General features: G+C 41.8%; 2 protein-coding genes across 12 annotated transcripts in view; one reads left to right on the top strand and one right to left on the bottom strand.

The window, feature by feature from the left end:
* Positions 1-203: 203 nt before the first annotated feature.
* AKIP1 (A-kinase interacting protein 1) lies at positions 204-8186 on the bottom strand. 4 transcript variants are annotated; one of them, XM_058688169.1, is made up of 6 exons: positions 8025-8183; positions 7575-7798; positions 7031-7111; positions 4513-4617; positions 2854-2928; positions 204-643 (listed from the first exon to the last, which is right to left on the bottom strand). In XM_058688169.1, exons 1-6 carry the CDS (start codon positions 8107-8109, stop codon positions 503-505), a joined length of 711 nt encoding a protein of 236 aa, XP_058544152.1. In that variant the 5' UTR covers positions 8110-8183; the 3' UTR covers positions 204-502. The 4 variants fall into 4 exon arrangements, with proteins under 4 accessions (XP_058544152.1, XP_058544153.1, XP_058544155.1 ...); XM_058688170.1 differs by having other exon boundaries at positions 7575-7802; positions 8025-8150; XM_058688172.1 differs by having other exon boundaries at positions 7575-7802; positions 8021-8143.
* Positions 8187-8249: 63 nt separating this feature from the next.
* Positions 8250-16906, top strand: part of DENND2B (DENN domain containing 2B) — a 178454-nt gene continuing 169797 nt past the window's right edge. For 6 of the 8 annotated variants that reach the window (XM_058688156.1, XM_058688161.1, XM_058688164.1 and 3 more), the window contains exons 1-2: positions 8250-8736; positions 10743-10813. The gene's annotated coding sequence lies outside the window, so the exon portion shown is untranslated. The remainder of the gene's footprint in view (positions 8737-10742; positions 10814-16906) is intronic. The other 2 variants (XM_058688157.1, XM_058688165.1) reach the window with 2 other exon arrangements.

The raw sequence follows: 16906 nt of genomic DNA, 5'->3' as shown, positions 1-16906 counted from the left end.
GTCTGGTGGCCACGGCCAGGGCTCCCTGACAGGGGCCTGAGGAGATTGCTCGAGGATGCCTCCTCCACAGAAGCTGCAGGGGGTGATTGGCCTGCTTTGGGCAAATGTGTCCACAGCCTCTCTGCCCTCGTTTCATAAGCCTCCAGCTGTGCGTGAGCGACACTGTTTCACCTCTTAATACCAATAAAAAGGAATTCTCTTCATTTCCAAATCATCTCCCTTTATTATAATTAGCCTTTACCTGGAAAGTAAGCAGTTAAAAACCATTCAGATAGCATCATTACATTATTATTTTCAGCCAAGGGGGGGGGGGAGGCGGGCACTTCCGAATTTTAAGTTAAAATAGGCACTGAAAGAGACAAACTCCAGTTCCCAGGAAGACTGACCCTCTACAGTCAGCACTAAAAGCAGGAGTAATGTGTAAATATTAAGAGAATCATATGGTGACTTTATTCTTCTTGCTACTTAAGAAAAGGTGATGCGATGGCCGTGATGGTCAACATCATACGGCGAAGACCAAATCCACACTTTGTCCTGAGTCCACTGCTACCACGTGAGTCTTGGTTAAATCATTTGCACCCACAGTGACGGAATAGGTCCCTGGATATACTTCTATGTAGAGGTCCTTAGAGATGTTCTCAGCCTGCAAGAAAAAGCATATATTAGCGGTTTAGAGATTTTCTATCACAGTGCCATCAGGGCACCTCCAGCAAGGTGACCCCTGTGTGCCAGAAGTACAGTGGAACAAAGCACTGATGTGGGACATGGAGGTCCTGCTTTCAAGTCAGCCTGGGAAGACAACAGGAATGTCATTTAGGTAAGTCTCCGCCTCTCCTTGTGCCTGTTCCCTTATTTCTAAAACTGTGATAATACCTACCTCACAACATGTACGTGAAAACACTTTGTAAGCGCTAGAATGTTACAGGAACATGAAGGGTCATAAATGGGACACTCCAATCATCGTGTTGGGGATCAAAAACAGACAGTGGCACTTGTTAGCATGGATTAGCAGTAATGACAAGGCACCATGGATAACGAGACCCTTTTTAACTGTGCTTTGCTAACTCAGGAGGAAGATGAACTATTCTCTTCTCTGAAAGTGGAGCACACTAGAGTAGATCCCATTCCGTCACGCAGCAAGGCGGCTGGCTGGCCAAAGCCTCCCCCGGAGGATTGGTTCTCCCACAGTACAAAGCATGGGAAACTGGAGTGAACGGAAAGAGTTGTGTTTAGAGCTGTGCCGAACACAGACCATCTTCCAAGGACAGATTCAACACATGGCTGGGAAGTGGGTAGATGTGTGGCCAGAGGAGGGGTCTCAGTTCCGATGGCAGATGGCAACACCGCACACAGGAGAAGAGAAGAGCCTGCAGTAAAGAGCCAAAGCTCACATCCCACAGCTGGGACGTCCCTGCATGCTTCCTCAGTGCGGGGCGGGGCGAGGCGGGGGGGCCGGGGGGGGGGTGGGTAGCAGCCACAGGGAGCAGCTGCCCTTTATACCACCATACCCGCGGCCCAAACCAAACCACCGGCCAGCAAATTCCACAAGGAGGAATAAACGGTAATATTTATACTTTTATGAAACTGCCTCCCCGCCCTCTACTTTGCAGAGATTTAAAGTGAACTTTTCCTCGGATGCCTGGGTGGTTCATTCGGTTGAGCTTTCTATTCCCAGTTTCGGCTCAGGTCATGATCTCACAGTTGTGTGGGTTTGAACCTTGCGTCGGGCTCTGCACTGACAGTGCGGAATCTGCTTGGGATTCTTTCTTTCACCCTCCCCTGCCCCTCCCTTGCTCATGCTGTCTCTGTCTCTCTCCAAATAAATAAAAGTTAAAAAAAATTAAAAATAAAGTGAACTTTTTCCAAAGCTGCTTTAACCTCTGTTCTTTCACACTCAGTTACTGCAAAATTGGCCTTATTATCATTTAGGTGACACGAATGCATAGGACTCTACCACAACTACGCATTGGTCATCAACTAAGTACACAAAAGTCGGTTTCAGAAAATTCGGCTATATTGGAATCACAGAAAGCCAAGGATACTTCATTTGTCTGCATAAAAGGAAACACAGGGGTAAGACTGGCATCTGTGATTGCAACACCATGAATATCGGGCAGATTAGCATTACCAAAATTCAGCGAGCATGGGAGGCATCTAAACCTTACAACTTATCTGCGCTAGAAGCAGATATTCTTCATTGCCACTAACTCTAGCATATTCCGAATCCTGGCTAGTAGCACACTATAGACAAATAAAGATTAAGCAAACTATTCCAGCAACATGCTGGAGTTCCTTTTCTCAGAATTCCAGCCCTTCCAACTTCCAGAAAATTCCCTGGGTTCATGAACTAATGAGTACTTTATTCTAAAAATGAAAAACTCATCACTGCGTTTTTACACGGAAACATTTGTGGAAAATGAGAACAAATCCCTTCAAATGTTTTGGAACTCGATCTAACCAAATTTATATGTTTCAGAATTTCAGCAATGGTTTTCACTTTGTAAGCAGGAGGGTCAGCACCCCCCTGCTGCTTGAACAGATGGTGGGATTCCAGCAGGACCCAGTGCCAGCCCAGCTGGGCCGTAGGAATGGAGATGTGAATACTTCACATTCTTTCCAACCGCAAGTATGAGCCCAAGCACAAAGAGTATCCCTTAAGCTTCAAGTGAAGGAAGGACACCAAGAAAACATAATTTTACATTGAATCAAAATGCTGTACGCTCTCTTTCCTCAAGGGTGAAACCTCCCAACTTCAAATACTATGGATCTGGTACAAAGAACCCTCTAACCAGGTCAACTGGTTCATGGAATGCACTGGTGGTGAAGCCCAGAACACAGAAGATCTGTACTCACAGGCTGCTGAGAGGCCTCTAGAGCACACTCTGATGCGTGACAGATGAGTCCAAGACCAAGAGAGGTGTTTTTTCTCTGAAGAGATAAGTTGAAACACTGATTAGTGCCCAGACTTCTGGATTATAACAAAAAACTTTCTCTTACTTTATTAGGGTCTAATAATTGTTCTGTCAGTTTCTTCCAAGTTGTCACCTAAGTTATTAAGGCTTTTAGTGAACTCTGTGAGGTATTTGTAGTAGATGTTTACCATGTTATTTAATTAATTAATTTATTTATTTAAAACATTTATTTTAGTGACAGAGTGCGAGCAGGTAAGGGGCGGAGAGAGAGACATACAGAATCTGAAGCAGGCTCCAGACTCTGAGCACAGAGCCTGACGCGAGGGTCGAACCCACGAACTGTGAAATCATGACCTGAGCCAAAGTTGCACGTTTACCTGACTGAGCCACCCAGGCACCCCTACCATGATTCTTTTTTATACTTATATGGGCTTTGGAGACAGACCTGAATTTGAATCCTATCTCCTGCCTTACAAAAAGGGGTGGATTAATTTCTCTAAGTCCGTTTCTTAGTCTACAACATGGGGATACTAGATTGGAGATTTTAAGTGCAAGAGTGACTGACACTTAGCAGGCTCTCAGAAAATAAAATTCTCTTCTATGCTTCTCCCAGGAGTGGGGGTACTAGAGGGGAAAGGCAGAACTGATAAAGTCGATCTCCCTTAGAAGCACTAACTTACATTTTATAGGAAGGGATGGGAGGGGCAGGACTGACCCTTGCTCACACGTAACCCCCTTAGGATCAGGCAAGAAAAGGGAACCCAGGATTTGGGCCGTGTTGGTGCTCCACACATGCCAGGGAAACGGGAGGGGCTTCCAGCGTGCATCCAGCCCTCACTCACATCCCTGTGGCCATTCTCCTCTCCTTTCCCTAAACCCACAGGCCAGAGAAGTCAGGAATCCAATCTGTGGATTAGACTCTGAACTTAAGTTTGCTGTCTTCAAGTACAACTAGGAGAGTTTAAAAAGAGCAAAACAAAACAAAACCCTACTCTCTTCAAAAACAACAATGGACTCCTATGGCATCAGTTCAACAAGTAGAATCTTTGGCTTCCCCAGAACATGTGGTAAAAGACAGGTAAGACTGTAGTAACAGGCCTATAATTGTTCCTAATACTAGTAGTTTATGTTCTAATATTTTAGGAAAAGAATTGTTACAAGAGACCCCCCCCTCCTTACACTTCCTTTTTTAAAATTACCAAAGACATGATAATTATCACTAACTTAGGGTGAAGTATGTGATTATTAAAAACCTCCTTCGCATCTGTAGATGTAGGTGAGGACATTTGAAGCTCTCCTCTTTAAGCCTGTCCAAGGATCCTGGGACTCAGGATTTCAGGCTCAACTGAAGATGCTGCAGTGGCATCAATCTTATCTTTTGGACAAAATCCTATTTCGTGTTCATTGCTGCGAGGTCTCCAAGGCTGGGGGTTGATACATTTCCATTGAACACTGTAATGCTGAGACACAAAGTAATCCCCCAAATACAAATCCAGCAGGAACTCCTAATTACAGGGTATCACTTCGGGGGTGGTGGTGGGTGTGTGGGTGTGTGTATGTGCGTACTAAGAGCATGGCACGGACAGCTGAGGATACATACCTGACCATTCCTCCTGTCACAGCACAAATGCAATTCCGACTTCCTTCTGTGATAACGAGAGACGTGGGCTGCCCCTCCATCCTCCAGTACAGATGAATAATATTTCTATAGAAGTAATGTGAAAGATATTGGGTAACCAAATAGTCTGATCAAATTAAAAAAAAAAACAAAAAACCCAAAAGCCTCCCTGCTACTTGGGGAAAACGTGGTTAAGGAGGGAGGCATCAGAGCAAAGGTAAATTATCCAGTCTCTTGACAGGCCTCTGAAGTACAGGAACAACTCTGAGCCCACGTAAAGTAGGTGCAGAGAAGGAAACTGCATTTGGCATCACTTTGCTGCCATCTGCTGTCTTTGTAGGGCAAGAATTCTGGCCACCTACAGTTGGGCAGGACGATGCTCTCTGCCAGGTTAAATAATTGTCACAACGTCTTTGCCCTAATGTCAAGTACATATGCCCTTCCACCTCCTCTCATCACAAATTCTGATGAGCTGTTCCATTTTTATTGTCTAAGTCCCAGACAAGGACAAGGGAAGAGGGGTGCATCTCCTTGAGACTTAGAAATACAACAGGAAATGTAACAAAAACTCAACAGCTAGGCAATCGTTCTGTCCATGAGGGGGAGGGGAGGAAGAGGTCTGTAATTTAAAGACAATAATCCAAAGGATCAGAAAGCAGTTACATTTTTTCTTGTCTACTTCCTTCCTCCCCCTCGAAGTTAACCTTAAACTTGCCCTTGATTATGACTAATGATGAGGACATCACAAGCCTGCTTGTTTTGAACACAGTGTACAAAAAGTGTTTAAGGCATGAGACCAAAAGAATGAGAAGCTGGGGATAGCACTTCAGGACATAGGTCTAATGATGTATTTTAGGGGATCCTTCAAAATTGTAAAAGCAAGCTCAGAACACGTCTTAATTCTATCTCGAGAAAGCCACGGGATTCTGAGACTCCATCCAGAGTGAAAATCTGAAGTATGGACTGAAAATCAAAATGAAGAACACCATTTTGCTAAACCTCAAACCAAAGATCAATGTTATTCCTTTTACTGAACCATGTACCAAAATGTTTAAGTTGATCAAAGAAAAGCTGAAGTGATGGATTTTTCTAAAACTAACAGAATAACACAAAAATATTCTCTGGGCCATATCTCATTGATAGGAATCCTGTTCTTGGAGTCAGAGGGCTTTTACAAAAGATGTAGAGAGAGAAGAGATTTTTAAAAATCTCAATAGATGAAATTGAAACAAGGTATTCTCTTCCTTCTCCCTTGTAGACCAGCATCCTTATAACCACATTAAGAATCACATCATGTTGGGGCGCCTGGGTGGCACAGTCGGTTAAGCGTCCGACTTCGGCCAGGTCACAATCTCGTGGTCCGTGAGTTCGAGCCCCGCGTCAGGATCTGGGCTGATGGCTCGGAGCCTGTTTCCGATTCTGTGTCTCCCTCTCTCTCTGCCCCTCCCCCGTTCATGCTCTGTCTCTCTCTGTCCCAAAAATAAATAAAAAACGTTGAAAAAAAAAATTAAAAAAAAGAATCACATCATGTTAAGGCTGGAAGAGACCACAGAGTCTGCCATAACTTCTAGATAACAGAGTATCTTCCATGCAGGTAATTTCCTTGGATGCAGACTGGCCTGCCTTCACCATTCCTTCAAAGTACTTAAAGATGACTTAGTGTATGGTTTTGAGAAGAGAGTCCTTAAAACCTTTGTACACTCATTTCAGTGAATGGTACCAAAAATATCACTTAAGTCCCTCATGCTGACAGTTCATGACAATTTTCTGGTGTTCATCTCTCAGTGGAAACCGAAGAAACAGACTCTAGAGGCTGGAAAGCACTTTAGAGATCTTCATTTTATGACAGGGAAGGTAGGCCGAGAGAGACTAGCAGGCCCAGGGCATCATAGCCAGAAAGTGGCAGAACATGGGTGTGATTCCTGGGAGGCTGCTCCTGCTAGTAAGCCACACCACCTCTGATGAGGGCACTCATCAGGTTATGAGGGTTCCATATAACCATCTTTGTGGCCAACAAGTGATATGGACTCATAGGGACATACTTAAAAACAAATTACCAGGGACTTGAAACAGAGGTTAAATTCTAGTGTAGGGAATTTGTTTCTGTTTTTGTTTCAATACATTTCGAAAACCAGAAAGGCTCAGTTCCAGTTTAGAGTGACCTTACTGATGTTTTTTAACTTTAGTTCAGTTCAAAGTTAAAAAAAATCCCTAATATCTGGACTTGATTGTTTTGGAAGTCAGCAAATAAGCTTCCCACCCCTCCTCCCCCAATAGTCTGTATCCTCAATAATACCTACAGAACTGGACACCCAATATTTGTTGAATAAATTCTAATTTGGATTTATCACCCGGTTTAAATCCCTGTTTACAACCTGCCCTTGAAGGTGGGGCAGGGCAAACAGGTAGTCTCCAGATTCTCCCTAAATTCTGCAAAGATCCACTTTGTGATCCATCTGCAGGTGGATCAAGGGCATGGCTTTGGCTTACACCAACTTACCCCACACTGACTTGAAGTATAGTCCATGAATTCTGCCATTGTTCTGAAGGAAGCACTGAGGGTTGGTTGTCTTTCTTCTCTCTATTTGAATAAATGGCAAATCACAGGTGAGATGTGGTATTCCCTACTGGAGAATGAAGTCATTTGGAGAATGGCATCTTTTTTGCTTTTCAAAAGGCCTCTGCAAATTTAAGTCAGTAAGAAGAACCTTACTGAGAAAGAATTCCAATCTAATAGGAATTTATCCAGGACAAGGAAAGGTTTGCTAGCTTTCCTGTAAAATCAGGTGGTAACATGTAAGATTTTTTTATATATATAAAAAAAGTAACATACCAGGGCCGACCACTAGCGGTACCCTAAACTACCCAACAAGAACCTGTCAAATGTCAAGAGTTTTCAGGGGGCTTTCCGTTCATTGTCCCGTTACTTTACAGCTTCCACCAAGGACAGGACTCCTCAGGTGCTTCTGCTGGGCGTGCCCAGGTTGCCAGCAGGCCACCAGGAGCGAATGAATGGGCTGGTCCCCCAGCACAGGAGCCCTCACCTCTCCCGGGAGAAGGCGCTGGGGGCCGGCTGCTGGCCGTCTTTCTCGGTCAGGCTGTTCCCGGGAAGTGACCCCCACGCTGCTTTGGGGGAGCTCCCGCGAATGCCAGTCCACCGCCCTCCTCTTGGCCCGCTCCAGCACTTCTTGACCCAGCCTAGCGGTGCGCTGCAGGGCACGTCGGTCCACCCCGTTCAGCGCCGCAGCCGCCAAACAGTTCTCCATGTCTCCCTGCGCGGGTACATACACACAAACGCGGGCTGGTCAGCGGGCCGCCGCGACCCTACTCCCGCTGCGGATGGGAGCCCAGACTCGACTTCCCCGGCGACCACCGCCCCCAGTTCCGCCCCCAACGCGCCCTCGGGCCGGTGCCCGTCCGGGGGCCAGCTGGTGCGAGCAGATTCCCTCCATTTCCGTCTCCCCCACTCCCCTCGGTAGGGGGCCCTCACCCACTCGCCTTTCCAGGCGCATGCGCCCAGCCCTGTGTTGGAGAGGGAAGGCTGGACCTGGAGAACCCGGCGCCGGCGCAGCAGGCCATTGGCGGGGGGGCTGGGCCTGGGGCCTGCGCCGACCACGCCTTTTGCGTCCCGGCGGCGGCCCGGGAGCGCCGGTTGCCGGGCTAACTGCCGGGCGCAGGGGCGGGGCTTGGCGGCGTGCGGGGCGTGGAAGTCTGAGTCGAACCAGGGCCGGGGCCGGCCAGTCTGCGCCTACGGTGGGACCCCTGGGCTGGGGGTCATGTCCTCCGAGGTCATCTCCAGCGTTTTACGTGATGGACTCGGAGTAAAGTTAGTTGGTCGCCTGTTGGGCTAAGAAACTGTGGGGAATAAGACACCTGCCTCCAGGAGCCTTTTTCTGCCTGGTCCATAGTTTGGGATACCGCTACTCTAAAAACTTTGAGATGAGGTGAGGCCACGCAGTGAGGCCGCCAAGGTGGCGCTTGGAGAGGAGTGTGGCCCGCCGGCTGTGGGCAGTGGGACTCTGGGCCCTCCGCCAGAAGACAGGTGTTCAGGGCCGGAGGGGCATCTGAGTTCTACGTACAGCTCCGTAGTCTCATCGTGGCGGCTTTCTAACTTCTCCGGTGGAGAGTAGGGACTCACACATTTTTGGAAGCCTCTTCTCTTGGGGGTTGAACCTAGCTTTCAAGAATAGTTGCAGCAACGTTTAAGTAAGAAGCTATGCATCGTTTTCTTCCTCTCCATTCCTCACCTCTGGGTTATTTGATAGAAGGTATATAGCCCAAGGTCTCGCTGCTAATTAGCGACTGGGCTACACCACACTGCGCACAGCCAGCACAGCAAAGCCTTGACGTTCAGGAAGAACCACTGTAAGGGATACTGCTCATTAGGGGTCATTTTAAGGGACACGAGGAAATCAATGCTGACCTAGTCTCCTCAGCAGATGGCTTGATCAGCAGTTCTGGGCCACCAGGATACCACTGCAACCTCCATCTGCACTGTGGCTCATTTCCTGCTTTCCTCTCACAGAAGGAAATTAAGTAAAAGTCTTCGTTATCATTGGGATATTTTCAGTGTAGTAGAAAATATTCTAAAACTTTTCCTTCAGTAAATGGTTTTTATTGCCTCCTTTAGAACTTAGTGGTTAGGCGCACATGGTCCCGAATATCCAGTCTGGAGAGCTGAGTTTGAATTCAGACTTTGCCACTTTTTTGCTGTGTTGATTCTGGGCGAACAAGTTACTTCTTTGAACTTCGCTTTTCCTCTTCTCTATACATAGGGATACTAATAGTACCAACCTCCTGGACTGTAAGCTTCTTGAGAGTGGGGACCATGTTCATTTTGTTTACTGAGTTTAAGGTGCATCTAGTATTTTTTATCTGTGACAGAAGGGGCTAAAAATAGCTCTTGAATGCAGTGAAGTAGGAATTGGGTTGCTGGGTTTTTTTTGTGTGTGAGATAAATCCTCTAAAATGCTTAGCCCAATGCCTTGCAAACAGTAAGTGCTCCACAGATTTAACTAGCATTATAACGCTCCAAGCACTGTTCTAGGACTTGTGGAAAATAGAAATGGATCAGGTTAAAGCAGAATAAAAACGAGAGAATGATGAACATAAAATCTGTAATGCCAGAGGCCAAATATTAAGATTTTGTTCATAAGCTGTTGTTATAAGATTGATAAAGTACTATGAGGCTTAGAGGAGAAAGGGATACTTTTCAGTTGGGGGTATCAAGAAAGGCTCGTTAGAGAAGAAGGCATTTGAGCAAAGTCTTGAGGATGGCCCAAGAATTAATAACAGATGTTTAAAATCCCTGTTAACTGCTTTTATAATGAATGTGGTTCGAACTTTTAACTGTGTCTATGTAACCATGAGCACATATTTAACCGTTTTCTACCTCAGTTTTGTCATCTTTAAAATGGGAATAATAATAGTATATTCCTTATAGAGTTGTTGTGAGAATCAAATAAATTAATACATATAAAATGCTTTGAATAGTACTTGACACATAGTAAATACTCAGTAAATATTAGCTAGTATTATCTTAATCAGACTTCAGCCTTGTCTCCCAATATGTCCTTCCTTACCTGATACTATATCCATACCTCACATCACTTGGCTTTCTTCCACAGGATTCTGTTACTACCTCCCATTCCCAATTCCATTCCAGTTGAAGCATTACTTTTTATCAAGTCAACTTTTTGAAATCTGCTATTCCCAGATGCAACCTCTGTTTCCATGGCTTTCTTTTTTTTAATATTGATGTACTTATCCCAATCTGATTTAAATTATATTAGTTATGCTTCATTTTCTTTCAAGGTGGAAATTATTCCTGATTTGTTTCTAAACATCCAGGGCTTGTTAAGCAGTAGGTGTTCATTAGGCATTTGTTGGATTTACTGACTTAATTTTTTATTTAAATAGATCCCTGTTAGGCCAGATAAGAGTTGGCTTCTTGGAAAAAAAAAATCTACCTACATACTTGAGTGAATATAAGGAATATTCGGTTGTAACTAATTTTCCCAGAATTTAATAGTTAGAAATATATGGAAAGAAGATGCTTGGAATGAAACTAAAGCCTAAAGACTGACATGAAATTAAAATTTTGCATTTATTTTTATATTTATAAACGTACTTATATATATCTTTTTAAAAAATGCTTTCAAGGTTTGAACCATAAACCACAGATTGAGAGGATCCTTTTTCTCTTTTTTAAGATTGGATGGAAATAATGATGGAACATGACCTACCATCAGGCCCCATGTGGATCAAACACAGCCCAAGCCAGGTATTCCTTAAAGCCACTGGTGGGACTTGGAAATATAACAGAAAATAGAGGGAGGGAATATGATCAGGAATGTATCTGATCATCAATGGAGAAAGGAACTGTTGATGTAAGTCTTTCATGATTTCTTTCTTCATGAGGTAAATACATTACAGGGAACACATAGAAGTTGTCTAGAAGTTCCCCTTGTATTCTGGGGAATAGTTGAGTTGGAGGACATCTTTATTCCTGGAATCTGTGGAAAGAGATTGGTGCTGTATTTGGGACTTTTTGAGGAGCAGAAAAACCAACTTTAGTGAAGAGAAAATGTAAATTATTTTTCTCTGTGTGAAGAAGGCAAAAGAAGGGTTAAAAACCTATGATGTAAAAGTGGGTATCATGCCAGAGTTAGACAATGATTTATACTGTACATACCAGAGAATGTATAAATCATTTTATTTGACAGGTGGTATTTTTATTTCTTCAACAGACTTAGGGAGCTTTAGAATCATTACAGCTTTGTAAAGTAGTATTATAGACTGAGTTATTAGATCATTCATTTTGCCTGATTACATCAACTCATTGGGTTTTTGGAGAATGAAAGAAAGTCATTATCAAAATTGTCATCTTGATTATATAGATTAAAGAAAATGGATCAAAGTTCTGAGAATTAGCTTTCACAACCTGTTAAAAATTAAAAAATTGGAAGTTAAAAAATTGATTGCAGAGCAGGAATGATTAGGGAAAAATTTTGTCATTTTAAAAACCATCAGAGATTAAAGGAATAGTAATTTTGGTGGATATAAATAGTTGGAATCCATGTGGAGTTTAAAAAAAAAACTACCTTATTGAGTTGAGGTATGATTTACCTTACATTACATTATATTCACCTGTTTTAAGTGTATAATTCAATAAATTTTAGTAAATGTACAGAATTTTTGCAGACATCACCACAATCCAATTTTGGAACATTTCCATTACCTGAAAAAGATCCCTGTGCCCACCATATGCAGTTAGTCAGGTCCTGTCTCTAGAACCAGGCAACCATTATTCTGCTTGCTGTTTCTATAAATTTGCCTTTTCTAGGCAGCTCATGTAAATGAATCATACAGTATGTGACCTTTTTTGTTTGGCTTCACTTAGCAAAATGTTTTTGAGGCTCATCCATGTTGTGGCAGGTATCAGTACTTCATTCCTTTGTATGACTGAATAATACTCCATTATGTGAATATCCTACATTTTGTTTATCCAGTCACTAGTTGATAGCCATTTTAATTGTTTTCACTTGAGGACTATCATGAATAATGCTGCTATGAAAGATTAGGTACGAGGCTTTGTGTAGGCACAGATTTTAATTTCTCTTGAGGAGACACTTCGGAGTGGAATTGATGAGTGGTTATGTTAAATTTATGTTTAACATTTTAAGAAACTGCCAAATTGTGTTCCAAAGTGGCTGTCTCATTTTAAATTTCCACAAGTGTTGTATGAAGGTTCCAGTTTTTCCAGACCCTCCACAGTACTTGCTATTGTTTGTCGTTTGATTAGAGTCATTCTACTGGGCATGCTGTAGTAGCTCATTGTGATTTTAATTTGCATTTCTTTAATGACTCCTGATGTTGAGCACATTTTCTTGTAGCTATTAGCCATTCCTATTCTATTGTCTATTCAATAGATGTCTATTCGATGTCTATTCACATCTTTTGCCCATTTTTTAAAATGTTTATTTTTGAAAGAGTGAAAGTTGGGGAGGGGCGGAGAGAGAGGGTGACAGAGGATCCAAAGCGGGTTCTACGCTGACAGCAGTGAGCCCGATATGGGTCTTGAGCTCACAAATTGTGAAATCATGGCCTGAGCCAAAGTCGGCCACTCAACCAGCTGAGCCACCAAGGCGCCCCAACCTTTTGCCCATTTTTAATTGGCTTTTTAAAAAGTTATTATTGAGTTATAAGAGTTCTTGCTCTGAACAAGAATTCTTGATCAGATGTATGATGTATAAGGATATTTTCTCAGTCTGTGTCATGTTTTTGATTTTCTTAATGGTATTTTTTTGAAACACATCTTAAATTTTGATGAAGTCCATTTCTTAATTTTTTTTCTTTTATGGATTGTGCTTTTGGTAGCTAGAAAATCTTTTTGCCAAATGATCTGTGTACAAGTTGGGGAACAAAACATCAAGTCTGCTATGACTTACTTTCTTTCACATTCAGGCAGTGAATAATTAGGACACGTGCACACCTTCCAGACCACCAAGGATGTGTGAGAGTTTATCAAGGTCCGCTATGGCTAGCATGCTCCTGGGTCTCACTGTTAAATTTCTGCTGGTCTGTTGCTTACCCCAACCAATACTACAGTCTCAGCCAGCTGTGATGTTGATTTTCTCTGATCGTTTACCACTTGTTTTCTAAGGTCACTTGTTTCTGACAATACCCTAGGCACCAAATCAAGTCAGTGCCCTCCAATGGTAGAACTACTGATTTTCATGACTTGTCCTGTCTTAACAGAACTACTGTGTTGGCGCTGGGGTCAGGGAAAGAGAGTGGGAACAGCCTCTGTTGTCCCAGAGTCCCACTTTTCTCACAGAGGTTCAGTAGTTTTATTATTTATTTATTTTAAAAATAAATGCTTTCCAAATGTTTGTTTATTTATTTTGGGGGAGAAAGAAGAGAGAGAGAGAGAGACAGACAGACACACCATGGTGGGGAGGGGTGCAGAGAGAGAGAGGAAGGGAGAGAATTCCAAGCAGGCTCCACACTCAGCATGGAGCCTCACATAGGGCTAGATCTCAACGATCCGTGAGATCATGACCTGAGCTAAAGTCAAGAGTCAGATACTTAACCAACTGAGCCATCCAGGTGCCCCCAAAATAAGTGCTTTTCAATTTGTTGTGTACCTCTGGTCAATTTCCAAAAAAAAAAAAAAAAAACCAAAAACCCAAAAAACAAAAAGGCTGAAATGCTTTTTTTGACAATTTTGTATAGTTTTTTTGTGGCTTTGGACAGATGATTTACCAATCTCCTTAATCCATCATTCTGGAATTACCCCTAGGTAGAGTTTTAATGTCCTAAAAACTGACACCATATATCCTGACTGATGTAGCAGCTTTTTAAAAATTAATATTTAGATCTTACCATTCCCTTCCAATTTTACATCCTTCCTAGCTTTTTAAAACACAATTGTTGACTCTCTTGAGGTTTACTTTTACATATTCTTTTAGGATGAAATTTATATTTATTCTATCAGTATTTCTTTTTTTTTTTAATTTTTTTTAACGTTTATTTATTTTTGAGACAGAGACAGAGCATGAACGGGGGAGGGTCAGAGAGAGAGGGAGACACAGAATCTGAAACAGGCCCCGGGCTCTGACCTGTCAGCACAGAGCCCGACGCGGGGCTCGAACTCACAGACTGTGAGATCATGACCCGAGCTGAAGTCGGACGCTCAACTGACTGAGCCACCCAGGCGCTCCTCTATCAGTATTTCTTTATTTGTTCAGTGGTCATTTAAATCTTTGTTCTATATTGATGTTGGAATGTATTTGCATTTCAGGAAGCTCTCATAAGTCGAGTAGGAAGCCAAATTTCCAGGGTTGGAATTACAACATTTTTGAGTAAACCATGGTTATATATTCTGGTCTGTGCTAAGTCTATCTAATTATGATTATAGGTGTATCCCATTTTAAGAAATAATAGAAATACATTTAAAAATTTAATAAGTAATATGGTGATTATATTATTTAAAATATGCTGTTCACACTCAAATATTCGTATCCTTCAGCTTGTGACTTTTTTCCACTTATACACCATCCTCTTAACATTGTGTAGACAACATAAAATGGTCTACAGAAAAAGTTTCTGTATTTTTTTTTTTTTCCTTATGAGACCCAATAGTAACTAAGGCAAAGATGTCCTATTTGGGAGAGATGGGACAGATTGGGGGGATATTGAAAGTTATGCCTGGTGGCTGTGGACAATGAACGAGGATCCCAAAGTTGAGATGGCTCAAATTATTATCTGAAGTTACTTGATTATAGGGGTGAGGCATGGCAGGTAGAGAGGTATGTCATCTTTTGTACTACTCTGTTCCTTGGGCCGGGGAAATTTTCTCTTTATCGTGGACTGGGCAAGATTGGGCATAAGGTGAGTGGGGCAGAGGATGCTTTCATTATGAGGAAGGAGGAGAAGAATATAGTAGCCAAATAGAACATGCAGCCTTGTGGAGAGAGGAGGTGCAAAAAGCTCGCTAGGCTTGACACAGGGCAGAAGATTTCTCTGGCTGATAGTAGGCATTCTGAGTCAACAGCTAGATCCTCATCTTCCTTTTTGGATTTTAAGAAAGTAAAAGTCAAGTGAGGTCAAAGGATTATTTAATAAATGTGATAGCCAGATTTGAGGGTCCATTATCTGATGCATAACATGGACAGAGGGACAGAAGGAAATGGACTAGAGAATGTTTCAGACTAATTGGTTTTAGGTGTGGTCCTCTGACTAACTTATTCTTTGACTTAATTTTTGTGCTGACATCTCATTTTATAAGTCCTAGCTTAGTCTCAGTGCTAGCACTTATAAAATGAGATGTTAAAACAAAAATTAAAATCATGGATGTGAAATACTTGGAAAGACACATTGCTACATAAATGTAAGAAAATATCATTGTATAATGCTAAAATATTAAGAGCTACTGCTAAATGAAACTTTCTCATAAGATAAAGCTTCACCAAAATTGCAATGAAAATTAATGGAAAGATGAGGTTTAATTTACCACAGATTTCAATATGCGTGTATTGAGTCTATGCTCGCTGAACAGTTGAGGTTCTTGTGTGTTAAAAGTGAAGGACAGATCACTTAAGTGACATAAACCCTATAGGTACCATGATTTTATAATCCTTTTCTGCTTACTGTGTTTATGATGCTAGTTTAAACTGAGTACATTTGCTTTGTAAGAATCCAAAGGAGAAGATTTTTCCAAAAAAAGATGATGGTCTGTTTATCTAGGCCCTCCAAAAGCATTTCCTGCCAGGCAGTTGACATGTAGCCTTGGCACAATTTCAGAAAACTATTTGCTTCTGTTTACCCTTCCAGATACAGCATCTCCTAGGAATTGAGATGAGGAATCTCCTTTAACTCTTTTAAACTTTATAAAGTTTATGTAACACTTTTGGGTCTCCTCTTTATGTTAGCACAATGAAAATTCCTGTGTCTTTAAATTCTAAAAAAAATGCCTCTGTTTTAGTAATTGACTAGCAGAGAAGTCAAAGCCTTAAAGCGAATTAACCCAATAAAATGTAATTAGAATATTCCTTTTCCCATATGATTGTTAATCTAAGTCTCCTTTTCAGAAAACTCAATGCAATTATATCTGAATATATAAAACTTATTAATCATGGGATAAGTGTTAACATTTGCAAAATCCTTCTTCACTAAGAAACAGAACCCACTATTGAGTTTTTCTGAAGAGTATGCTCTGCTTAATTGACTTATAATATTTTTCTTTTTCTTTTCATGTAACATTTCAGAAATATTTTCTGAAGTAAGATAATAGTATGTTTAAAAAATAAAAATTACTCAAAATTTTTATTCCTTTTAGGGAGTCAATTTGTTTCTAAATGTTTTTAATATTCATTATATAGTTAGGAATATAAGAGCATATTATAGCTTTATTGTGACCCCAGAATGCATGCTATTTTAATTAAGTATAAATGTATCTTTGAGGGAATGTGACAGCCAGTGTATTAATATAAAGATGAGAAATTTGAGATACAGGAAAAATACAGTAACTTCAGTACCTACTACAGTTAAATGTTGGCAAATTTAGGTCCTCTCTGCACACTGTTGTTAAATATATTATTACTTACCTTCTTTGTCCTACCAGAATGAACTAAAAAGGATTCTAAAACTCTAGCCAGCACCAGGGTAGGCAGCAGTAGATGAAGAAGGATAAGAAGCTGTGATGACCCTGAAATGAATGGCATGGGAAGGTGGCAAGAGAATAGTTTATGATCAGGCCTAGGCTGGGGAACTGGAGCCAGGTAAGTGGTTCAGATTCAGAGCGTATCCATGATCCAAGGTCAGAAGAAGGCCATGAATTGGAACAAGATGACTACTGAATGGCAAGGATCAG

The sequence above is a fragment of the Neofelis nebulosa genome, chromosome 10 (genome assembly GCF_028018385.1).
Source record: "Neofelis nebulosa isolate mNeoNeb1 chromosome 10, mNeoNeb1.pri, whole genome shotgun sequence".
NCBI lineage: Eukaryota > Metazoa > Chordata > Mammalia > Carnivora > Felidae > Neofelis > Neofelis nebulosa.
The sequence above is the reverse complement of the archived record's forward strand: the minus strand, read 5'-3'. Positions and strand labels throughout refer to the sequence as shown.